This window comes from Uranotaenia lowii, chromosome 3 (genome assembly GCF_029784155.1).
Source record: "Uranotaenia lowii strain MFRU-FL chromosome 3, ASM2978415v1, whole genome shotgun sequence".
Classification (NCBI taxonomy): Eukaryota; Metazoa; Arthropoda; class Insecta; order Diptera; family Culicidae; genus Uranotaenia; species Uranotaenia lowii.
The window spans coordinates 7646081-7671375 of NC_073693.1; the positions used below are offsets into that span (position 1 = coordinate 7646081).

General features: G+C 39.3%; 2 protein-coding genes and 1 long non-coding RNA gene across 5 annotated transcripts in view; 1 reads left to right on the forward strand and 2 right to left on the reverse strand.

Annotated features, from left to right (window-relative positions):
- LOC129758341 (uncharacterized) overlaps nt 1-24456 on the reverse strand; it is a 176162-nt gene extending 151706 nt beyond the window's left edge. Inside the window, exon 1 of the mRNA XM_055755844.1 lies at nt 22981-24456. The gene's annotated coding sequence lies outside the window, so the exon portion shown is untranslated. The remainder of the gene's footprint in view (nt 1-22980) is intronic.
- LOC129758342 (uncharacterized) lies at nt 517-7076 on the reverse strand. 3 transcript variants are annotated; one of them, XM_055755845.1, is made up of 5 exons: nt 7001-7076; nt 6034-6086; nt 5613-5797; nt 1915-2124; nt 517-813 (listed from the first exon to the last, which is right to left on the reverse strand). In XM_055755845.1, the coding sequence occupies exons 1-4, from the start codon at nt 7038-7040 to the stop codon at nt 1944-1946; spliced, it is 459 nt and encodes a 152-aa protein (XP_055611820.1). In that variant the 5' UTR covers nt 7041-7076; the 3' UTR covers nt 517-813; nt 1915-1943. The 3 variants fall into 3 exon arrangements, with proteins under 3 accessions (XP_055611820.1, XP_055611821.1, XP_055611822.1); XM_055755846.1 differs by lacking the exon at nt 7001-7076 and adding an exon at nt 6836-6974 and having other exon boundaries at nt 6034-6174; XM_055755847.1 differs by lacking the exon at nt 1915-2124.
- Nucleotides 15274-16031, forward strand: LOC129758343 (uncharacterized). The gene is made up of 3 exons (XR_008739953.1): nt 15274-15320; nt 15563-15664; nt 15747-16031. It is a non-coding gene; the product is annotated as an uncharacterized LOC129758343 (long non-coding RNA).
- Nucleotides 24457-25295: the final 839 nt, after the last annotated feature.

Genomic DNA, 25295 nt, shown 5'->3' on the forward strand with positions numbered 1-25295 from the left:
AGGTAGAATTGTTGTGGCAATTGTTAATAAAAGTTCAAGAAGTGCATTTTTGGGGTTTTCCTGAGGTCAAAGTTCGAACTCCCTGCGATTTCCTTTGGTAAGCGAGCCGCCCTGAGGCCTAATAAAGGGAGTCCCTGTAACGCCGGTGGGGTGGTAGGTTTTAATACTTACATATTTGGCGCCCAACTTTCCGTAGACTTACCACGGATTTCGCAGCGAGGCTCAACCAATATCTTGCATGCATCTCTGGGAAAACGCCCATGGCTTCTCAAATTAATTTTTGCTGTAATTGGAAAATTTAACGGTTATTTGCACAACCTTGAAATTATTCATTTGCCATATAGGGGTTCTGATGTCCGAAGGGCACTGTTCAACACGATTGTTTAAAAAGTATTATCGGAGTGAAGTTGTTTTAAGATTTAGATTTTAAATTGATTGGAGCAAAATTTCATTTGTGAAGTGTGATATCGGGAGAAAACATAAACAACAGCAAAACAAATCATTTTATTTCTTCCATTTTCAACTGTGATATAGACTGTCTTTTGTTTTTTAATATTTTTAGGTTCCTTATAGTATAATTTTTAAATTGTTTGTTCGTTATCTGGCCATTTTAAAGTTTGTTTCAAATAGTATTTCATTTTAATTTCCTAAGCTGTACAATGGATCTTACTCATCTAAAAACTTTGTATGCTTCGCTAAACACTGCTCACCTTTCAGAGGAAGAACTCAGCCATGAGTTACGCATACGCAAGGCCTTTGCGCCTGAGGATTCCCGTTCTAAACGCGAACGCACCCTACGGGGAATCTTGAAAGCTGAAAAAGAGAGAACAAATATTGATTATTTTATTGGCTGGGACTCTGTTCTGGACGAATTAAAGTGGTGTGGTGAGAAGCTGAAAGGTATCCAAAAAGTACTTGAAAGCCCTAAAGCAAAGAAAGTGCCAGATCAAATTTATAAAACACAACTAGTACACATTTTCTTTCGCATGGAACGATTAAAAGCATATGTTGAGGGAGAAGAAAGTTTGAACTGTTTAACTATGATAGCTGTCGAATGTATGAGACTGTTGGTAAAATATTTCTCAATTGTTTCACCGATTGCAGAAGTTAGAGAAACCGAGCTGAGTATCATTAATGAAAGCTTCCAGAATGAACTCGCAATAGAAATAGATAGAAATATAGGGGAAGGAAATTTCATTGATAAACAAGTTATAAATCAAATGCATGATCTTGAAAGAAGAGGAAGCGTAGAAGAGCTAGCGGAAAAAGAAGAAGAGGAGAATAGGTCAGAAATACAATTTCAAATTCAAAACGCAGATTTGAGAGAATCTAGGGACGAATCAATGATTCGACTAGCCGCCGAAAACGAGCGACTAAAAGTGGTTGTAAGTCAGCTGCTTCAACGCATAGAGGTACTTGAAACCTCACGTGTAAACGAGCATCCAACGAAACAGGTGCCAGTTAAAATTTCGAATAGCACACGTGTGAACGAAATCGCTCCACCTCAAATGGAGGCCAAGACTGCACCTATTGAGCAGGACTTTTGTGATTGGTTAAAGGGAAGATGCAGTTCTCTAGGAAGCCACGGAGAGAAATTCCGTCCGGTATCCACCCACGTAAGCGCAAACCGAGTGGGGGAGGAAGTCGACGGTCGATCTAAACGAGATCATCGTCTACCAATCCACAAATGGTCAGTGCGTTACGATGGGTTGGATAACGGAAGGAAATTAAACGAATTTTTGAAGGAGGTTGAGTTTAACGCGAGATCGGAGGGTTATTCAAATACCGAACTATTTACTTGCGCGCATTATTTGTTTACGCGTAAAGCGCGTTCGTGGTTTATTGAGGTAAACGGTAATAACGAGCTCGAAACATGGGAGAATTTAGTACGCGAATTAAAAAACGAATTTTTACCTGTAGACATCGACTTCCAATATGAACGCCTATTGAACTCTCGTAGGCAAGGTCCTCGAGAAAAGTTCCAGGACTATTATCTCGATATGGTTCGAATTTTCCGGAACATGTCGTATCCGTGGGATGAAGGCCGGAAATTCGACGTCCTCTTCCGGAACACGCGCGAGGATTGCAAAATTGCGATGTTGGCTGCTAACGTCAATACGATCGCTAAAATGAGGGAGTTTGGAAAAAAATTTGATGCGATTAATTGGCAAGTTTATGCTAGGAAAGAGAATCGTTTTTCCAATAGATCAACGGATTCAATCGACGAGATTGAGCAATACAATTGGCCCGGAAATAGTGAGAGACAGTTCAGGTCTCAGGTTGACTATCACGACCCGGATTCGAATCAGAATTTTAACCGCGGATTTTCACAAAACTTTGCCAAGCAAAGTAAGAAAAATCAAAGAGTAGGTGGAGGCCAAAATACTGGTACGAAGCCGAAGCAACAATCTGAATGGGTTTCCCATAACAGACAGAGCGGACAAAGGCCGGGACCCAGTGGGACTAACGCCTTAGAACGGATAGTCCGTGCTTACATTCCTGTTAAAAAGGGAATTTGTTTCAATTGCCATGAGGATGGGCACAGTTTTCAGGACTGTAGACAGAACAGAAACCTTTTCTGTTGGTCCTGTGGGTTCCCAGGGTTCGCCACATCTGAGTGTCCTTTTTGCGAGTTAAAAAACTCGAAAGGGACTACCCAGTGAGGCGGGGTAGTCAACAGAAAAATCCCAAAAGCCCTCAAGCTAAATCTGATTCCGATCCAGCTACAATTCTTCGACAGTTGGGATACTCGCAATTGGAAGCGCCTCCAGAAGCTGACGAGATAGCCACGTTGCTTGTTAAGCTCAGTGGAGACGCCAGACCTTTTGCGAGGGTCCAACTGATGGGAATTGAGCTGATCGGTTTACTAGATAGCGGAGCAGCTAGAACAGTTTTGGGAGTTGGGGCGAATAGGATCAGGAAATCGCTGAATTTGAAACTGCTTCCGGCGTCTGTTAACTTGCAGACGGCGTCGGGTGATAAATTAGAAGTTGAAGGATGTGCGGAAGTTCCGATTACCTTCAACGGTTGCACGAAAATTTTACCAGTTCTATTCGCACCAAATCTCAAACGCAGGTGTGTTCTGGGGTATGATTTCTGGTTGAAGTTCGGGATCTCCCCCAGCATTCAAGAACAGCCAGTAGACGTTTTGGATGATGGAATTCTTGAAGACCAGGAAGAAGAGCTATCCGATGAACAAAAGCATCACCTGGAGGAAGTAAAGAAACTCTTTATAGTGGCTGGTCCAGGGAAGTTCACGAAGACCCACGTGATTGAACATTCCATCCAAATCAAGGATGAATGTAAAAATTTAGAACCTGTACGCAAAAACCCATACCCCTGGAGTCCTCACATTCATGCGAAAGTACAACAAGCTCTGGACAACCTACTGCGGGATGATATTGTTGAACCATCGGAATCCGATTGGGCTCTTCCTATCATCCCGGTGGCTAAACGGGATAGTGCAGAAGTACGGTTGTGCCTAGATGCCAGAAAGCTGAATGAGAGGACTAAAAGAGATGCGTATCCCTTGCCGCACCAGGACCGCATTCTCAGTCATTTGGGTCCTGTTAAATTTCTCACGACCATCGACCTGTCACAGGCCTTTCTACAGATTCCGTTGAATTCCGCTTCCCGGAAATTCACGGCTTTCTCAGTACCAGGACGAGGTTTGTTTCAATACAAATCTTGTCCAATGGGTCTGGTCGGGAGTCCTGCTACTTTGAGTAAGTGCATGGATCGCGTACTCGGTTTTGGAGCTTTAGAACCTGCAATTTTCGTTTATTTAGACGATATTGTAGTGGCTACGCTGACGTTTGAAGACCACCTGGCCAAACTGAAGGAGCTAGCGAAACGTTTGGGGGAAGCTAATCTCTGCATAAACATGCAGAAGTCTAAATTCTGTTGCCGCGAATTGCCGTACCTTGGATACGTCCTATCCCAAGATGGATTGAGGCCTAATCCTGATCGAATTCAAGCGATCATCGGATACCAGGCCCCTAAATCGGTACGACAGCTAAGACGATTCCTCGGTATGGTTAATTACTACCGCAGGTTCATCGCAAATTTTAGCAGCACCGTTGCACCTCTCACGGACTTGCTTAAAAACAAGCCCAAGAGAGTGCAATGGAGTGCGACAGCAGAATTAGCCTTCCAGACCATTAAGGAGCAGCTTATCGCCGCTCCTGTAATGGCCAACCCAAACTTTTCGCTGCCCTTCGTGGTCCAAACTGACGCTAGCGATAACGCGATTGCCGGTGTCCTAACACAAGAGCATGACGGTGAGGAGAAGGTCATTGCGTACTTCTCAGAGAAATTGAAAGGAGCTGAATTGAGATACCACGCGGCTGAAAAGGAAGGATTGGCTGCCCTTCGCAGTATCGAGAAATTTAGAGGGTACATTGAAGGAACTAAATTTACTTTAGTGACAGATTCGGCCGCTCTGACTTTCATTATGCGAGCAAAGTGGCGGTCATCCTCTCGATTGAGCCGCTGGAGTATCCTTTTGCAGCAGTACGATATGGACATCCGGCATCGCAAAGGGAAGGACAATATTGTACCAGATGCGTTGTCCCGATCCATCGAGACTCTGGATGCAGAGCCCGAGGACGGGTGGTATCGAAAATTACTTTCCGCAGTTGAGTCCGACCCTGAGAGCTATGTCGATTTTAAAATTGTTGACGGAAAACTGCTCAAGTTCGTGGCATCGAAGGAAGACACAATGGACTACCGTTTTGAGTGGAAGCATTGTGTTCCGACTTCGATGCGCACACAGGTCCTCAAAGAAGAGCACGATCAAAATCTCCACATCGGGTTTGATAAGTGTGTGGAGAAAATAAAACGCCGTTATTACTGGCCACGCATGAGTGCAGATATTCGAAAATACATTGCAAAATGCGAAAACTGCAAAATAAACAAGCACTCCACCGTCTCTAGTTCACCAATAATGGGCAAGCAGAGAATTGCAGCCCGACCCTTCCAGATAATTTGCATGGACTACATTCAATCTTTACCACGGAGTAAGCAGGGAAATGCACACTTATTAGTTGTAATGGACCTCTTCTCTAAGTACTGCCTACTTACTCCAGTGAAAAAGATTTCGAGTGTTAGTCTCTGCAAAATACTGGAAGAGTCGTGGTTCAGGCGATTTGCAACCCCACAGATTGTAATGTCTGATAATGCTAGTACCTTCCTCTCAAAGGAGTATCGAGCGTTACTGGATAGGTACGACATTCAACATTGGGCCAATGCTCGACATCGAAGTCAAGCCAACCCCGCAGAAAGGCTAAATCGAACCATTAACAGTATGATCCGTTCGTACGTAAAATCCGATCAAAAACTTTGGGACACAAGAGTGTCAGAAATTGAATTTGTAATAAACAACACAGTTCATGCCTCGACTAAATTCTCTCCTCATCGAATAGTTTTTGGACACGACATCGTGTCAAAAGGCTCGGACCATACATTGGAGCAGGGGGTGGAGGAATCGGAAGAGGAGAGAATCGAAAGATGGAGAGGCCTTAGTAAAAAAGTAGGTGAACATGTGCGTAGTCATTTAAAAAAATCACACGAAGACAACATGAGGCGCTATAATCTAAGGAATAGAAACTTACCCTCTTTTACGGTAGGCCAGCGTGTCTTCAAAAGGAGCTTCCGACAATCCTCGGCGGGTAACCATTTCAACGCCAAGATTGGCCCACAATTTGTTCCCTGCGTCATCATCGCCAAAAGGGGCACAAATTGTTTCGAGGTCGCAGATGAAAAAGGGAAATCCCTTGGCATATTTTCCGCGGCTGATCTAAAAGCGTAAAAATAGAAAAAAAAAAAAAACAGTTAAAAAAAGTAGCAACTCAAAAGTGGATTTAACTATGTCACACTTGTGTGCCTAAAAAGCTTTAAACATAATCTACGAGCAGGTCTTCATGCTTTAAAAATCTCAAAAGGATTGATTAGGTTTAGCATGCCAAGAAAAAATATAAGCAAGTGATAAAATATGCTTGGGTATGCTGGAACAATCAGAAGCAGACCAATTACCTTCACACAGTCAGTCATCACAACATGGCAAGGTTTCGCGCGATCTATGATTCCTGAAAAGCATAAAAACATCCATAATTTCAGCTAGGATTCTCATCGACCAGCAGAAACATCATAGAGAGCACAATCATCCAGCAGCACCTGTAAATATAAATATGAAAAATTCGTTAGTTTTACATTTTTAACATTTAAGCTTGAATTAGGATAGGCATTAGTGATATCTTTAAGTTAGAATAAGTTAAGTTAAAAAAAAAAAAAAAATTAAAAAAAAACAACAAAAAAGTATTAGGTAATTAGTGTTAAAAAAAAAGTTGAAATTTCAGTGTTTTTCTTATTCGTAGTTCTTGTCCTCACAAAAATATATTAAATTAGGCTAAGAATCGTTAATTAATCACTTTAAACAAAATAAGATAGAGGTGCTTCAATGGTAACCCTATGATCACATCATGGAAGGTGGAGTAGGGGTCAAGCTCAAGGTCATGCACTTAGTAAATTTTTTCGAAGTTTGAAATTTTATGATTTGCAAAATATTAAATAAGTAAAAAAATTTCATGCAATACGGTAAACCATAGTCCATAGTATCAGAAAAAGTGACTTTCATTTAATTAAATCAATAAATTTAAATCCATACTTTCAAGTTCAAGGTCATGCACTTAGTAAAGTTGTCCTAGGTCAAGATTTTATGATTTGAAAATAACTAAATTAATTAAAAATTTTCATGCAATTAGGCAAGCAATAGTTCAAAGTTTGAGAAAATCATGCTTTTATTTGGTTAAATTCATAAATTTAAATCAATACTTACAAATAACAATCCTCGTGATGGGGCAAGGGCAAAAATTTCAAGTGCACAAATTCGCTGAAATCATTACACCACTCTTATTCGAAGGATCTATAAGGCCAATAGATCCTCACAAACAAGAAAAGCGCGATTTCGCTTGCCGGCACACTCAAAATTCATGCCACTTACCGTCCATCACGTCCAGCACCAGCATCCAGAGCAACCACATTTTTCCCACGTGCCATGGAGATCATCTCGATCGTCTCCAATCATTGACAGCATTTGACAGTTCGAAATCTAACCCGAAAATCTCTCACATACACAAATGAAATTTTAATGATTATTGTTGTACTAGATGGCAACTCCGACAAAGAATAAAACACGGAAAATTAAACTTGTGCAATATTGACCATGAAAAATAGTAAACACGCTCCAAAATAAACTGTGATTTAGAATAATTTTTTAACATTAATAAATTTTTTTGTTTGCACTTGGAATTTAAATTTAGGTCACTTTTTTGTTTGTACAGTAAATTTAAACTTTTTAAGCTTTCTAAATGAATAAGCGGTATCTGTCGGAGGCTTCCCTTGTGGAACTTAATCGCTGGAGGCCGGAGTTCAAGGAACGTTGATGGCCAGTAAAGAATTTCTTTAAACAGAGCGGAGTCGATTACGATGCTGATGCCTTATGACCCCGATACTCAATGACAATACCAAGCCTTATTCATGCGTTGTTCAGTCGAATTTGGGTGTCTAAACTTTTGTATTGTAGGTGAATATCTCAAAAGTTACCGTAAATACCTGTTAAATTGGCCGAGTGAATCTTGAATTGTGAAGTCAGGTTCAGATGGCGTGTGTTATTGGTTTGGTTCGCTGCGAATACGCAGGTAGGCGAAAAATATTTCTAGTAATACTTCGGTATTGCATGAGAAATATTTTTTCCCGGTCCGGGGGAGAGTGTAAGCGTCAGATAACACTTCCATCGAGGTTGTAGTGATTTGTCGCGGGTAATTGTAGTTTTTAAATATCGCAGTGAGGGAAAATGATGGGTGATGGTTTTCCCCAAATAATGTAGTCTTCAAAGCCGACGACAGCGCCACAAGCCACCAGTATGCAGCCACGAAGCTTCAACACCTGACAACCAGAGGGCCATTCATGGTAACCCGCGCTGCTTGGTAACCATCCGATCGGTAGCGACGCCCGACGAGTTGACGAAGGCGAAGCGATCGTGTCCGCCATAATGGGAGAGCAACGACCTGTACTCGCGGTTCAAGGACGGTCAAAGGCGACTACCTGGTGCTGGCTCACTTCCAATAGTACCACTAAACTGCGAAGTACAAAGTGCACAACACATCCAGCACATAAAGCCAGCTAAGTGTTAAAAGCCAGACACCAGGTAAGCCATCAGACGCCTAACCGCCATTTTGTTCCCGCTGAAAGACGGAACACTAACGCCGAGTTATTATGCAGGACCCCTAAGTTTTGGCCAAAAGAACCCATTTGGCGGGACAGAAACAAACCTTTGTCCCTGAGCTCTGGTCCCTGAATCAGCCTGGATTGGACCCCGATCGCCCCGGATAGCCGTCACCATCCGGGTGATCATTGGTTGAAGGTTGTGGTCGATTCCGAACAACAACACTCGGATCGACCAACCAGTTCCCCAACCCATTCATTGGTCAGCATAGCCGAGATTCCTGGAAGGAAAGTCCCGGTTTCCGGCCGAAATCGTACCGATAGAGGAGTGGGTCAGCCGTAGCGTCACCATCGTCGCAGCTCCGCCATCTTCAGTAGCGACAACCAGGGCGTAGCCCTAAAAGGTACCGTAACCATCTGGTCATTCTAGTTTGCGCGTATAAGGTAGAATTGTTGTGGCAATTGTTAATAAAAGTTCAAGAAGTGCATTTTTGGGGTTTTCCTGAGGTCAAAGTTCGAACTCCCTGCGATTTCCTTTGGTAAGCGAGCCGCCCTGAGGCCTAATAAAGGGAGTCCCTGTAACGCCGGTGGGGTGGTAGGTTTTAATACTTACACATTCCTTACCGAATGTAGAAAAGAGCTTTAATGCTAATAATCCCTAGTGGAAAGGCTTTATGCCATCTTAAATAGATTGAATTTATTTCTTCCTTTTATAGGTTTTTCAGGTTTCTCAGGTAAATGATGAAATCTTGGATAAAAAAAAAGGCTAGGCACAATTTTCCCGTATGTTTGGATAACGTGCCGCTATTAAGCCTACCCCCATTCTGATACCTGATAGTGAAGAATTTTAAAATAGAAATGATATTATTTTATTTTACCAATTTGTTGAAACCTGCATTTTATTTTCGCTTAAAAACATTCGAAATTAAATTTTATTTAAATGGAGTAAAGTGAACAAGAAGAAGACTGCTATAACATTTTTTGCTGACCAAATTTAGTTGCGATCTAGTGGAAAGTGGATAATTGATTTGAAGCCTTTTTTAAATCTTTTAAAGTTTTGTCAAAAAAGTAAAAAAAAAAATTCTTAAACAATTTTCACCTATTTTATAAAATGATTTAAAAACAAAGCTCTTAGACAAAAACCTAAGTGCAAATTTGATTTTGGGCATCCAAATTATTCAAAATCTTCTCTTAAATTTTTTGCACCTAGGTAAAATGTGAAATTTGAGGTTTAAAAAATTTGTAAAAAATGTTTTATATGGAGTTTAAGATTCAAAAGAATGAAAAACACAAAAACCAATTGAGGCTGAAATTAGTTTCTTGAGGAATATTTCAGCATAAAATTTGGAATGACATTTACCCTTTTTTACAATCATAGTCGCTAAAGTCTGCTTCATTTAATATTGGAACAAATTCTTTTGCTCATTGTGGCGCTCCTAGTGGACGGATTTGGAAACTTTTTTCACCCACGTGTCGGGAAATTCATTACCTTTCACCATGTATTTATGTCATAACACCAAACGATAGCATTTTGTAAACAACCGCCATGGAAGCCGAACGGAGAGATCAAATTGTGCACAGTTTTCTTGAAAATCCATTGTGGTCGGCATCGAAGCTAGCTAAACAGCTTAAAATGCCCAGAAATACCGTATGGCGTGTTATCAAGCAGTACAAGGAAACATTGACGACGGCTCGGAAGCCGCATTTGAAGCGTCGGAGTGGAACTGTCGACCAGAAACTACGTGGGAAAGTCATCAAGGCCGTCAAGAGGAATCCCAATCTTTCAGACCGCGATTTGGCCAATAAGTTCCAGGCCGCTCACAGTACGGTGCGACGAATTCGTCTCCGGGAAGGAATAAGGTCATTCCGAGCCAGCAAACAGCCAAATCGGACGCTGAAGCAGAACAATGTGGCCAGAATCCGTGCTCGAAAGCTGTACGACCAAGTGCTGACCAAGTTCGACGGATGTAAAGTCTGCTTCATTTAATATTGGAACACAAACAATTGCGTGTAGTTCAGTCATTTATTAACGAATTCATAATTTGTTTTTCATACGAATGTAGCATTTTCTTTACTCTTTCATAAAAAAAAATTTAAAAAAATATTCATTGCTGTTTCGAAGAAATTCTCGTACTCGTACTCGTAAGAAAACTGTGCACAATTTGATCTCTCCGTTCGGCTTCCATGGCGGTTGTTTATAAAATGCTATCGTTTGGTGTTATGACATAAATACATGGTGAAAGGTAATGAATTTCCCGACACGTGGGTGAAAAAAGTTTCCAAATCCGTCCACTAGGAGCGCCACAATGAGCAAAAGAATTTGTTCCAATATTAAATGAAGCAGACTTTAGTTATAAAGTCATCGATACTAGGATTTTTATTTAGCTAAATCTGTTGACTATCGTAAGTGGCTACCAACTTGTGATGTGTAAAATTAGTATTCTATGAATGAATTTCGAGGTTCAAATGATTGGTTTCAAATTTTGAACTTGTTTAATTACACTTCTTAGTGAAAACCCATTTTGAACACGAGCTAAGGGTTTTGTGTGTCAAGAATTGAGTTTCAATACAAAAGGTATTAACTGAAGTGCAAATCAAAAGCTACAATGGATTGGCTTCAATTCGTGAACGTCATATAGAGCCGTAAAATGAAATGTCTTTATGAGGAAATTCCGCCGGAGGCTGGAAGGATTTCGGAGGCCGAAGGATTTCTGACATGTCAATACTTAGGTGTTTAAAACCTTTTGGAATCAAGTAATTTCCCGGTAAATTCAATTCTTGTACTGAAAATTTTACTTGGAAAAATCAACATGGGGGAGGGTTAAACCCCTAAACCATCCCCCGTTAGCACGGCCTTGGGTCATATCACCTGTTATTCACAATTTCTATCACAACCTCCCCATGGTGCCAGCTGGGATGCGATTTACCTAAGTTATGAGCAATCGCGGCTTCTATTGTATCTATTCCACTTTAAAAATGTTGTTTATAACCCACAATACGAGAACTAATTCTTTTTTTAAATTATTTGATCCAATTGATAGCCATATTTGTTGGTCGTCAAAAACCGATTGCATTTAGGATTAAAATAGTTTATTATTGCATATAATTTCTCAAGTAAAAGTATATTTTGAAGAAGAACAAACGCTCCCGGATAATTTTCCATAAAACACATTGAAGCTGATTTAAATCAATTCAACTTGTTTTCTGCCAGGCGATGGAAACCGTCACAACATAAATCCTCCATATGGTTCCGACCAAAGTGCCTGAAGTTGACGTGTGCTTTCGAATGGAAAAACTCACTCAGTGCCTCCGCTTTTGCTCTGGTATCGGGTAAACATCTCCACAAATCGTCTTCCACCATCCAACTAGCAGCCATGTCACTCTGGGCTTGTTTTTCACTTTCCGTAACAATAGACAACCGGTAGCTAGTCAAATTTCAAGCCGCAGCAGCCACACATTTCGAATAAATAATGTCGGGCGGCGAAGAGCAAGTTAGTTCCTCTCGAGCCGTGTGTGGAACCATGTGACCGACTTGTCCCGGGTCACGTTTTCACTTTTTTCCGGGCGGCTGGGTAAAATTGCACCGCGCTTCCTCCAAGTTTGTTGGCGTTGCCTTTTCTATGAATGGGCACCGGCTGGTTCCTAAAACTTAGTTGCACAAGTTTGATGTAGCACTTGTTTTCGTTTTCATCTTTGAACGGCATCCACCAAGGAAGGAAAACATCTCTGGGATCGGGAAAAGAAATGTCAACGATTGAGTAGCGATTTTCTTCGCCGATAAAGCGGGGTGTTTGTTGGAACGGCTTCTGGGGTGACGCCATGTGAGTTGAGTAATTTTATCTCTACGCTGTGAGGTATCTGGTAACATGACTGAGTAGTGGCCTCTGAACGATACAGTCTGATTCCGACAGACACCATTCGAAATCTGAGCTTTTTTAATTGTCCTCGCGAAGTTTCGACCTGAAAATCCTGATTGAAAGACTCTTACTCTTTTGCCTTATCCGTTAAATTTCTACCTAAAATTTTTATATTATATGGACACATTACAATTTTTTTGAAACTTTTTGAAACTATTGTGCAAGTGGAACCCATCCAACTTGAGCACGTTGTAAAATAGTAACTTCTTGTCTTTTTGTCTTTTTGCCTTTTTGCTCTCCAAGATCTTTCAATTGACAATTCGAAATGACGTTCGTAACGAAGTTCAAAATTGTTGGATTGCGACATTTGAAACCTAAAGAGCTTACCTTCACCAAACATGAACATGAACGACTCCAAATCGAAAACCATTTCTTATTTTGGGCTATCTACCTATATATCATTTCCATTGATTGATTCACACGATTGTTGAAGATTGAATCAGAGACGAGACGAGCTGAAATGGATTTGTATTCCAATCACTATCATTATTAGGTGTGCTGAATTGATTGTTGTTAATGCTGCAACCATTCGATGATTGAGCCAAGGTTTTGTAATTCGTCATTTGTAAATTGTTTGTTTCTTTTTTGTTTGGCCCTGAGAACTGAATTAAATTAAAGTCATGTTCTTTTGACATAAACTAATGGTTTTAAAAAAATATCTCGTGTGAACTCTGAAATTTCAAACTAAGGATTTTTTTTAATTTTTTTTTTGTGTATTTTTATCCTTTTGGATAATTTATCTCAGCCCCAAAGAAAACTTCGAGGCACTGTAATTTTAAGGATATTTGCGGACAGATAAGTAGAAATGAATATTAACAAAATAAAGGATGAATGAAATTCGAATATTTTTGTTTTTTTCTCAAATCACAATCAAGAACACAAACATTCATTCCAATAACGCATGAGTATGGAAGGCCTGCAACGGTGAATCGCATTGTAGGGTAACGGACTTATTTTGGACCACCTTGTATAGCTTTCTTATAGACTGTTCCAGAAATTATAAGCACACTAGAGTGCCCCAAATGACCCGACTTTTGAAAAAGTTATGCGCTGCAGGCTAAAATTGATCCTAGACCTAGTACAAGATCTCATGCCAAATTTGGGCCAGATCGGATCACGGGAAGGGGTCGCTCAACGAGCCTGAAGTTTGTATAGGATTTTGCGACATTTTGTTCGGGAGAAACATGAAAAACCAGTTTTTCATCAATAACTTTGGTTTCCGTCGGCCGATTTCTTTTGAAAATGGTTTTTCTTAAAGCCTAGATTATGAAAAATATTTCATCCCAAGACTGCATGTCAATAAGAGTTGAGATAAAAAAGTTATTAGGCTTCAAAAATGGGCTAACTGTTTTAAGGATGATATTTATCACTGTTAATGAGTCGGGCGGTCGAACATACACAGAAAAAAATTTGGACTATTACGTGTCATTGAAAATGGTCACCTTTAAAATAATACATCCTGTAATTTCGAAATCACTTTATTTTCAATTGATAGGTTGAATAAAAAAAGTTAAATCATATAATATTACAGCAAATGTGCTGTAACAAAAAGGAGCAGGACATGAACTGTAGTTTTACAGGTCGTAGCATTTATTTTTAAGTGAGAGCATTATTCACAGGCTGGTTTTGAATTTAAGGACTGTAAAATTCGGTCGATTGTAGCTAGTGTTTGTGAATGCAGTTTAAACGTTTAAATATAATGTTCGTTGTGCGGAATATGCATATCATTTGGTACAGTTCACACATTGTTGATGAAATCAAAACTAAACCTCTTTTATGAAAATTGCAGTGATCAATGGCTTTGTTGGCGAGCTGAGGTAACTCTCCCGGTCAGGAAGATGCTACAACAGTACCGACTACTAGCACCGGGTGGATTCGAACGGGGACATCCAGATGCATCATCTGCCGTGAAAATTTTGGTTTGATCCTCACTGAACCTAATTTTGATTTTAAGTTCATAACTCGACCAGTTTTAGACATTCCTTTTACGGGAAATTTCACGTTGACTAAGATCATTCTGCATGTGATCCATTTTACATGTGTTTTGTAGTTGTGAAGCATTACTTCACAAAACTTTCTAACATACTCATGAGTTCCATGTAAAGTCCAACTGGAGGAAAGAATTATTTTTGATTACTTTTTCACGAACGTGTAGGTGTACGCAGGTAATAATCCTTATAAGAAAATCTAACAGCTGACTTGCAGTGCTTGTTTATCTTCATTTTCAATCGAGTGCAACGAGATCGTTGGTCGGCCTTTTTATTATCGGTATTTTGATGTGTTTTCTCTCACTCAATGAAGCATACGCATACGTTCCGTGAATTCCGTGTGAACGTCGACCCGGATGTGAATATGGGCACAGCGGCACTTCAAAATCACCCCGAAGGTAAGAGTCAAAATTGAAACAAAGAAACAGATCCGACCGGATCCGTTTTGCTCGGTACCACCGCTTATTTGGTTACCACTTACAGATCTAATGGTGAAACGTCGCCGAGTGCCACGGAATTCTCATTCCTCTGTTCCGCTGGGAAAAAATGGAAACACTAGCAACAGAAAGAAATAAAACATCTTAGTGGTCCGTCACGGAGAATCCGAATGAAACCAGAAGAAAATATAATCCCGAAACATCCTGCAATACCAGTCTAACAGATAAAGGTAAGTTAATTTTTTAGCAAATGAAAATGAAAGTGTTAAATTTTTCATGAATTGTTACAGTTATTATATCATCATTTGCGTGCCTATTGCTGATTTGGGCACAATCACACGAAAATAGGAGCCAAAATTGGAAACAAATCCGACCACAATGACCGGAGTGTTTTGCTTGGTAGCCATATCAATTAAGTAGTTACTGTGTCCCCTATAATGCTAGCTGAATAACATAACACCAGAAATTTGCGATGCAGAATCAAAAAATCCCTGGTCGAGAATATTGGAATCCAGAAACAATCCCCGATGATTTTCACTCGCGAAATGATACGGTACCTGGATTCACTGTGACCTTTTCGCTCACGGAAGAGGGATCCGCACCACAGGTAAGCCCTTTTAGTGAAACGAAAATGTTTTGTTTCGCTATTAAAATTTTTTTTTTAAATTCTAGTACCACGACTTATATGGAGCAAATTCAGAGAAGAACTCCGACCCAACCAGGAGCTGGAGATTTCCCGGAAGGAACCGTAAAAGGTAACAAGCATATCAAAGCGGATTTCCATTCATTCATCATTCGTTTAACCATAAGATTGTTCTTTCGTTTATTGAATATGTTCATTAGTTTTGTAAAAGGTTGGTTCACCTCATTTCAATCTTTCAAATCAGATTTGTAGATTTTCTAGATAACTCAAAGATTTAAAAAACCAAAACTTCATAGGGCTATTGAAACTTAAAAAAGTTTACAAGGCACTAAATATTATTCTTTTCGAATTCAGGCAACCGGACAGTAGCTCCTCAAAAGAGGCCACCGGGAAAGGATAGTTTAAACCTTACTTAAGTCACCTATCAATGGCTTCAAGAAAAAAGATTCAGATAAGGTAATTTATTGATATTTTGTGAGAGGTAGACTTCAAAATCTTTTTCATGATGCACATTAATTGTTTTTTTAAACTCCAACAGGACGAACAGGAGACCAATACTGCTGTTACTGGTAAAACTAATACCATTATGGTATGTGCCTGGCAGGTCTACAAGCCCCAATCATTCAACCAGATGGTACTGGAACTCAATTCCTCGGCCTCGGACCTCGAAAGAATACCGACTATATGAGGACCATCGAAAGCATACCGACTATATGAGGTTCTGTATCATCTGGGAATAACTGAGCAAGATTATACCGGCTGTGCAGTCACGCTGAACCCGGTGCAGGTTTGCACCGCTGGCAGCAGCACAGATTCTTCCCCGGCTGAAGTATGTCGTTAAAGTGAGTGATTGAACACGTACGTCGTCAAGCGTCACACACACCAAAGACGTCTTACTTTAAGTAGTCAAACCATCAATTCGGAGTTATCGATTTTATTTAAGATTATTTCAAATTATTACCAAATTTCCCTATGCCCTCCAGCCGAAATATGAAGCCAAAACGATGTCTTCAGATGATCTTCTTGCTTAACGAAGTTGGACATATTGGGTGACGCTTGGCAACGAACGTGTTGATATGTTTTTAAATAAAATATATTTTTCTTAAACGAAGTTTATATTTCAGTTTGAAATTTCTGAAAAAGAAAACCCTTATAAGGTTCTGAACGTGTTTGCAAGTATCTGGATGGCATCCAAAGCTGTAACCAAGGACAACCGAGGGCCACCAGCCGAAAAGCGACATCGTTAATTGGTTGCTGAATGTTGAACATTTTCGGGAAAGTTTCGAAAGTTTATGGCCATCATTTTCAAAGTTTCTGTGAAGATTCTAAATTTTCCAAGCTTAAGTTTAAGAAATACAAGAGCTGAAATCCAATAAAGGTTTATTCCCTGGAGAATATTCTCACGGAAATCCACCACTATATTCGCCGGATGGAATTGCCTCCTCGGGTTTAGTTCCGGACTGTTTAAGCAACACCAGTCGTATTGAAAACGATAGTATAACCAGCTGTTTTTAGACAGAGGAATAGCATTTTTTGATTATTGAATAATAAAATACTTTTGCATAGCATTGAAAATATTTGCGTTTTGGTATTTATCATGTCTCATTTCATTTCATTCATTAATATTATACCTAATATATTTGAGATTAAGGAAGAAACTACAACCCTGTACAGTGTACACGGCTTTAAATTACCGACATGTAATTTTAAAGCAACCTGTAAAAAATATGCACACGTAATAATAAATGTCGTGTATTTTTTTTACGACCTGTAAAATTGCGGTAAATGTCCTGCTCCTTTTTGTTACAGGATATTTGCTGTAATTCTACAGTAAATAATTTTTGCTGTGTATTGACGTCTCATTTACAGCGATGAATACCACCTTAAAAAAAGTTAGCCCATTTTTGAAGCCTAATAACTGTTTTTATCTTAACTCTAATCGAAATGCAGTCTTCGTATGAAATATTTTTCATGGTTTAGGCTTAACATAACATAACATTTTACAGGTTTTGAATTTCCCATACAAATTTGGGGCAGTCTAAAGCACACCTAATGTTAACGGTCATTTTAAATCGATTTTTTTCGATTTCTACAAGCTACGCCCTTTTGTTTGCACATTTCTGCACGTGATAACATCAAGAAAACATTTAGTTTGTGATTAGGCATTTCAAAATGCGTGGTCTTTTTCCGGAGAAGAGAAAAAGTATCGTGCACAAGTGGTTTAAAGTCTGCTTCATTTAATATTGGAACAAATTCTTTTGCTCATTGTGGCGCTCCTAGTGGACGGATTTGGAAACTTTTTTCACCCACGTGTCGGGAAATTCATTACCTTTCACCATGTATTTATTTCATAACACCAAACGATAGCATTTTGTAAACAACCGCCAGTGTCCGGCACAAAAACGCTAATCCGCTAATCGCTAATTAGTCCGCTAACTTTCGGTTAGCGAATTCATTTTCTCGCTAAACTTTTCTTCAGCTAGCGGATAAGAAAGTTCCGCTAATTTTTAGTTCCGCTAACTGAAGAACGCTACCTCTTTGAAGTGTTATTAGGTCATACACTTATAGATCATAAATTCGGTATCATTCAGATTCAAAATTTTGAAACTCATTGATCATGTATTTAAATTTTCGTTTAAGATTGATTTCAGAAGCTATTCGATCTCGATTTTGACTAGAATCATAGGAATAAGCGACATTTTGAATTGTTTTCACTTGAATTTATGTCTGAAGCATAGGGTAACGGACTTATTTTGGACCAGAGGACCAATTTTGGACCACCTTGTCTAGCTCTCTTATAAAGCAACTAATAATGAAAAAAATTGGTACATTTCATTAAGTGCCCGGGCTTCAACAATATTTGCTAAAAAAATTCATGATTATTTGATTTATAAGAGAGCTAGACAACGTGGTCAAAAATTGGTTCTCTGGTTCAAAATAAATCCGTTACCCTAAGCCTTCTTTGGATATAAAAGAGATGAAAAAGTTGTGAAAAATGAAATTTTCAGAACAAAATAAGTCAATAAATCATTAAATCTTTTGAGTATTAATGTCAAAAAATATGAAAAAAAAATTCAGACAAAACAAAACATCTGACTAAAGAGAATCTTTGCATTAACTGATGTAAAAAAAATGATAAACGTGTGAATATTTTGAAAAATTTGATTCAAAAGTTTTTCCTTTTACTTTAAACCAAATATGCGAACTAAAAGTTAAAGTGTACTGACGCAACTGATATGGACTATTACAAAATAAGTTCGAAAACTGCCCCTATAGATAACCTTTAACAACTTTCCTAGTCAATATTGAATAAAAATGGCTGCAAAATTTGTGTTTTGCTTATCTTTTTCAAAACTTTCTACTATCGATTAGCGATTAGCGCTTTATTATAGATCGATAACTTTTACGCAACATTTAGCGGTTTTAATTAGCGATCGCTAACTTTGATCGAGTTAGCGATCTTATTAGCGCCGCTAACTTTTCAGTTAGCGATGCCGAACACTGACAACCGCCATGGAAGCCGAACGGAGAGATCAAATTGTGCACAGTTTTCTTGAAAATCCATTGTTGTCGGCATCGAAGCTAGCTAAACAGCTTAAAATGCCCAGAAATACTGTATGGCGTGTTATCAAGCAGTACAAGGAAACATTGACGACGGCTCGGAAGCCGCATTCGAAGCGTCGGAGTGGAACTGTCGACCGGAAACTGCGTGGGAAAGTCATCAAGGCCGTCAAGAGGAATCCCAATCTTTCAGACCGCGATTTGGCCAATAAGTTCCAGGCCGCTCACAGTACGGTGCGACGAATTCGTCTCCGGGAAGGAATAAGGTCATTCCGAGCCAGCAAACAGCCAAATCGGACGCTGAACAATGTGGCCAGAATCCGTGCTCGAAAGCTGTACGACCAAGTGCTGACCAAGTTCGACGGATGTATTCTGATGGACGATGAGACCTACGTGAAGGCGGACTTTGGGCAAACCCCAGGTCAAAAATTTTATTTGGCGAAGGCTCGGGGGGATGTACCTGCAAAATTTAAGTTCGTGTTTGCGGATAAATTCGCCCGCAAGTACATGATTTGGCAGGGGATATGCAGTTGTGGACAGAAAACCAAAGTCTTTCTCACTGACATTAGAAGTCTACAAAAAAGAGTGCCTACAGAAACGGATTCTGCCGTTTATTCGTGCCCACGACTGTCCAGTAATGTTTTGGCCGGACCTCGCAAGCTGCCATTACAGCAAAACGGTTATGGAATGGTACGCAACGAACGGGGTCAGCGTAATACCGAAGGACCTCAACCCCCCAAACTGCCCCCAGTTCCGGCCGATAGAGAAATACTGGGCAATCACGAAGCGGAGGCTTAAGGGAAAACTTGTTAGGAACATGACTCAAATGAAGAACTGGTGGAATCAAATCGCCAAAACGGTGGACGAAAAGGGTGTGCGCCGCCTAATGTGCCGTATTATGGGAAAAGTACGAGAATTTCTTCGAAACAGCAATGAATAATTTTTTTAATTTTTTTTTCATGAAAGAGTAAAGAAAATGCTACATTTGTATGAATAACAAATTATGAATTCGTTAATAAATGACTGAACTACACGCAATTGTTTGTGTTCCAATATTAAATGAAGCAGACTTTACTGTGAGTTAAATCTCATTGCAAAAATTTGGCAAAGAAGAGCATGTGAGCAGTACGGACAGCTATAAAAAAATATGATGAACATTGTACATTTGAAGTGAGGTTGCCGAAAAAAAATCTGTGTTTTTGAGAGAAAAAAAAAATTTGACTCTTAGTGATTTTACCTCAAAATTCTGTGATGGTTTTCTGTGATGCTTTTCCTTTAATTTTATTGAAAATTCAGAATAAATTGGGTCTTGAGTTAACATTTTAGTTGGAAAAACCCAATTTAACCATTACCAATGTTATCATACTTTTCTAATTCAAAGAAAGAAATCTTAATTTTATTTTGGGCGAAAATTTTTTTTTGGAAATCGATTCAAAATTGAAAAATTCGGCAACCTTGATTTGAAGATGAGCCGAGGAGTGGTCGAAAATCAGGTTCTGTGAGTCCAGCTATCGACAAAAAAATCAGAGATGCCTACCAACAGAAACCATCGGCTTCCCTTCGGGATGCGGCGAGAAAGATTGGGACCTCGACGTCTAACGTGATGCGTGCTAAAGAGCGTTTTAGCTTTTAGGGTTCATTTCATGAACGATGAAACGTAAATATGTGAAATCGGACTAAAAATCCTTCCTGGGCCACAATACTTCACTGTACACAAGGACAAGAAGGCCATTTTCACCGACAAAATTGGCAAAAAGGGTACGGTGTGGCAGGTAATTTGCGAGTGCGGTAAAATATCTAGCCCATACGTCATATCGGAAACAATGAACACCCAGAACTGCTTATGAGTGATGCTCGAGAAAAAATGCGAACTTTGGCTGATGATTAAAGATTTTGAGATGACGTCCCATACACAAGATAATTGACCTTTTTTTGGGCAGTATCGAGAAAAATCGAGGTAAGTCCCAGTGGGAGACCCGAAAACAGCTGGAAATCTACTATTCGACCAAAATTTATGTGGTAAGTCGTTTAAGCAGTCCTAAGGTATCCAACAGTGAGCTGAAATTGGAATAAAAATAAAGATGATTGATTCCATAAAGATAAAGATTGTGAAGGTTTTATAAAGCATAGTCCAAAAATTTCAATAGGGGAAGTGAAAAAAAAGATAAACTTTTTTGACTGCTTTGTCTAGCTGACTAATAAACAGGCTAGACTTCATTTCTTCAAGGTAAAAAAGCTGTCCACCAAAAGAAAAAAAAACAAAACAAAATACGGTGGTCAAATCACGCGCAAAACATTTCGATTACTAGTGAGAAGACATTTCAAAACGAACTCTTCAGCGGGCACCTGGCAGGTTTACAGCCAAAAACTTCTCGTTGACATGTCTCGTATTTCCGAAGGTAAACAAGGAGAAAAAATTGAAAAATTTTAATGTCAGTACTTGAGGAGACTGACGATCTGTGGAGGCAGAAAATCAGTCAGTGTTCCATGTTCCATATCGATTGACACGATGAATGGCAAAATATACAAAGAAAACTGCCTCCAAATGCGATCGTTTTCCCTACATAGCACTTCAATAGGTCCCACAAAGTTTATACTCCGTTTCGGTTGGATCTGAAATCGTTCCATTAAGCGAAAATTGTATTGGAGTGCTTAAAAGTTAAATGTGTTGTTTTTTAGCAGAACGAGGACAATTGGCTATATTTGTCATAACTTCGACAAATTAAAAATTTTGAAATACCGTTATCAGCCCTGATTTGAAAAAAGGGTAGTTCATAGTAAAACTACTACTGAAACTACTGAATAGAATTTTACAAAAAAAAATAGCACAAATAACACATTACTAGGCAGCTTCTCTGAAAATTTCATGAACTTCTTTCGGTACGTTCAAAAGCTAAATATTCACAAAAAAAGTGTTGCAATTGTTTTCCAAATACACTCTGTAAAAGTGTTCTGTATGGTTAAACAAGCGTTTTCCTTAAGGTGCTCGTTATGCCCTTTTCTCTCCTAATAAATATCATTTCGGCTCTGCTGGTCCGACATTTTTCGATTAGCGGCCCGGTATTTTATTTGTGTTAAAAATCATTCTCTACGATACGAACTACGATATCATCTATTATTTGAAAACAGATAAATGAAGTAAATTCTGATTCCCAATTGAAAATTTAAAAGCCAGCCTTAGAATATTTGATAATTCCTATGAAAACATGTAAGACAAAGTATTTTAGTAATCAGAACAGGAAAAATACACTCCTACTCTGTTCTACTATGCAGTGATCCCTTTTCATGTTCTTACCTCAGAATTTAAATGAAGTTCAAAATATCTTATTCCAAACACAAACTTAGAATTCAGACCCAAAAACGACCAAAAAATTGGAAAGCAGAATAATTTTAAAAAAATATATAAAAGTGAGTTGAGGTCATAACACCACGTCAAAAATGATGCTAAACAGATGTAAATTATAACATTAGAGACATAAATAGAAAATGGAAACGACGTGTTAAAAATTAAGAAATGCAGAATTGAAAACCAGCATCATGATTCGAAACTTTATTTCACAGCTTAATTTCAGAAATTCGAACAAGATCCTCAATCAAGAATCGATATTTGGATAAAAATTTGGTATTCAGTATAACAATTTAATAAAAAACAAAGATCAGAAAATAAATGTAGAAATCATACTTGAAACAAGATTAAGAATTTGTAATCTACCAACAATTTTCCACTATTCAATAAAATAATCAATTCTGAGACAGTTTTCGTACTATTTCTGTAATATTTCTGTCAAATTCAGAGCTATCAGTCTGAAACTGAAAGCGCATATCTTCTGAGATAAACTTAAAAATGATTTTTCTTCCGTTTTACATTATTTTCTACGTTCATAAAAGTTTCATGAAATTGTTATGCACATGTCCGGATTAACCCCGAGATAAGTGTGTCAAAGAAAATTTTGTTGAAATGTTACATGCTTTACAATTACAGCTTTTTCAATATTAAAAAAAAAAACTAATTTGTCCACACGTAACCTACCAGACGGGCGGACCGTGGACATCGATCGATAAACTTAACTCAGACAGAGTTTCCCCACGCACTCATACACACAAACAGACGAACTATTGTTTAACAGGCCCCCTAGTAAAATTTGTAAAATATTAAATTTTCCCTTCAAATCTACGTTTGAAATTTGAAAAAAACCTGGGATTCACGTTACCTGAACGGAGATTTCCTTTTCCGGTGGCTTCGTCGAAATTCGGGGACTCTTTCCACCGCACACGTACCCGGAACGTGCTTCGATTCCACACTACTGACTGATATTTTCCGATATTTTATTTTCCACTAAATCATCCCCAATTGATTCGATTGGCTGATTGGTGGGCGGGCTGACAAAACTCTGGAAGCCGGGAGCGAGCGTTTTCAGCCAGATTTATGCCCACATCCCATCAAAAGCGAGCGCACGTACCCACCTATCGTTCGTTGTTGAGGCAGGAAAATTGGGAAAGGTCCTTACAACAAGTTTGCTGGCCGCACTAATACCACTACTATTTCGCGGAAGACGGCGGTGAGAGCAAGCAGGTGTGAATTCACAGTGCCTACTATTCCTTTATTTGATATTCGACCGACGACAACACCTACGATCGGCAAAGGATTTTCTCGTGAAAATCACATCCGCTCACTTCGGTTGAAAAGCTTTCGGGCGCTCTCCTCTTTTTGGGAAGTGAGAGAGAGAGCTTTAGGATTCGAGTCTCTTTATCTCTCTTGAAAGGAGAGTGCACTAACTCGAGTTTATGCTTCCTTTGACAGTTGCACATCGGCCACGAACTTTTCCAACGCAAACACACAGATAGGAGGAGCCTCCCAGAGAATTTTGGGAATGCTGGGGGAGCTTCTACAGCTTCATCATTGTTTGAACTTGGCGGCGGCGACACTACTTGAACATCATCATCATCTCTCGCGTAGGATTCTCTCACAGCGCCGTTTTTGGTGGTTGAACATTTTGGGACCTTTCACACTACACTCGTAACACTGACATTTCCCACTGACAGCTAGCAAGCACAGCTTTTTTGCACCGCATATCCGCAGAGATAGCGGGAGGGATGTGCTCAGGCTCACCACACACAGAGAGATGTCAAACTTTTGAAACGATACAGGAGGGACCAGGGATGCAACAAAAAAACAATAAATCGATACAGCTGAAAATTCACCTTTGAACTCAGAATCCTTTGGAGGACACCTTGGCCAGCTTAATCACGTTTCGGTCACCTGTTCACCTGGAAAATTGCGCATTTTCAAACGACACCGAGTACCACAACTATCCACCTGTTTTCATGTATCCTTCTAGAAGAAATTTCCTCCTTCCGATCGGCCAGCGTAGCCGATTTTGCTCACAGCTGGATCAATTTGGAAAAACGACCCATCATCGGTATACACCCAGACTCGGGGGCTGAAGTCCTTATAAAATTCCGGTAATCACATCAAAATTTCACGAAACACGAAAAAAAAATTCGACATCAACCGCGACGGACAACGCAAAAAAGCGGATCACCTAGGGAGAAAATTTTCAGCAATCCTCCACACAAAGTTCAAAGGAAGAAAAAAGGACTAACGGCGGCTACTAGACGGTCAAAAGTGGTGACAGAGTTCGGGCGGGTGCTTCCACTGTTGGGCCACATCATTTCAACACGGCGAATCGACGGAGACTGTGACGTGACGGCCTTTGGATTGGACCTACCAGACCAGCCAGACTATGAGCAGAATCTGCCACCACAACCGCGTTTCGAGCGAGAGAAAGAAACGAGGGAGCTTTCTAGCATAAGTTGATACCCTTACATAGTAACATAGTAGATAGTGGAGCTCCTTCAAATCAAATGGGGAGCATAAATCTTGTTCGGGGTGGTTTATCAGTAGGGAAAAACGGAGCAACAGAGTGTAGCATAAATTCACCCAACTTTTGTGGGGGATTGTCGGTGGCGGCTCTCTCTCTCATTCTCATTTTCCATTTTCCCACGAGAAAATAAACTTACCTCTCACTTATTGAAAATAGAGCTTTCAAAAACTGCATCGATATGATGCACTTTTGCACCGAGAGTGAGAGAGCGACGATTGGCCGAAAGCTTTGTTTATGTTTCAGGAGAGCTTTTGCTAGGGTTCACCTATCTGAATATGCTTTCCTTATAAATTAAACAAAATGAAAAAAAGTTCTGAGAAATTTCATTTATTTTCTGTATCCTAATTCCGGAGATAAATATTGATTAGGAATCAAACTGTCGATGTAAGCTAAAAATGACAAAACTGACAAAAATGACAAAAATGATCAAAATTATAAAATGATAAAAATGATAAAAATTGGAAAATGACAAAAATGACAAGAATGACAAAAATGACAAAAATGACAAAAATGACAAAAAAGACGAAAATGAAAAAAATGACAAAAATGACAAAAATGACAAAAATGACAAAAATGACAAAAATGACAAAAATGACAAAAATGACAAAAATGACAAAAATGACAAAAATGACAAAAATGAC

Excerpts from the sequence above, each read along its gene's own strand:
- LOC129758342 (XM_055755845.1), bottom strand. The coding sequence starts at position 7,040 with ATGTGGTTGCTCTGGATGCTGGTGCTGGACGTGATGGACG. Across the intron at positions 6,087-7,000 it reads GGTGCTGGACGTGATGGACG|GAATCATAGATCGCGCGAAA; the intron begins GTAAGTGGCATG and ends TATGCTTTTCAG. Across the intron at positions 5,798-6,033 it reads TGATGACTGACTGTGTGAAG|ATCAGCCGCGGAAAATATGC; the intron begins GTAATTGGTCTG and ends TTACGCTTTTAG.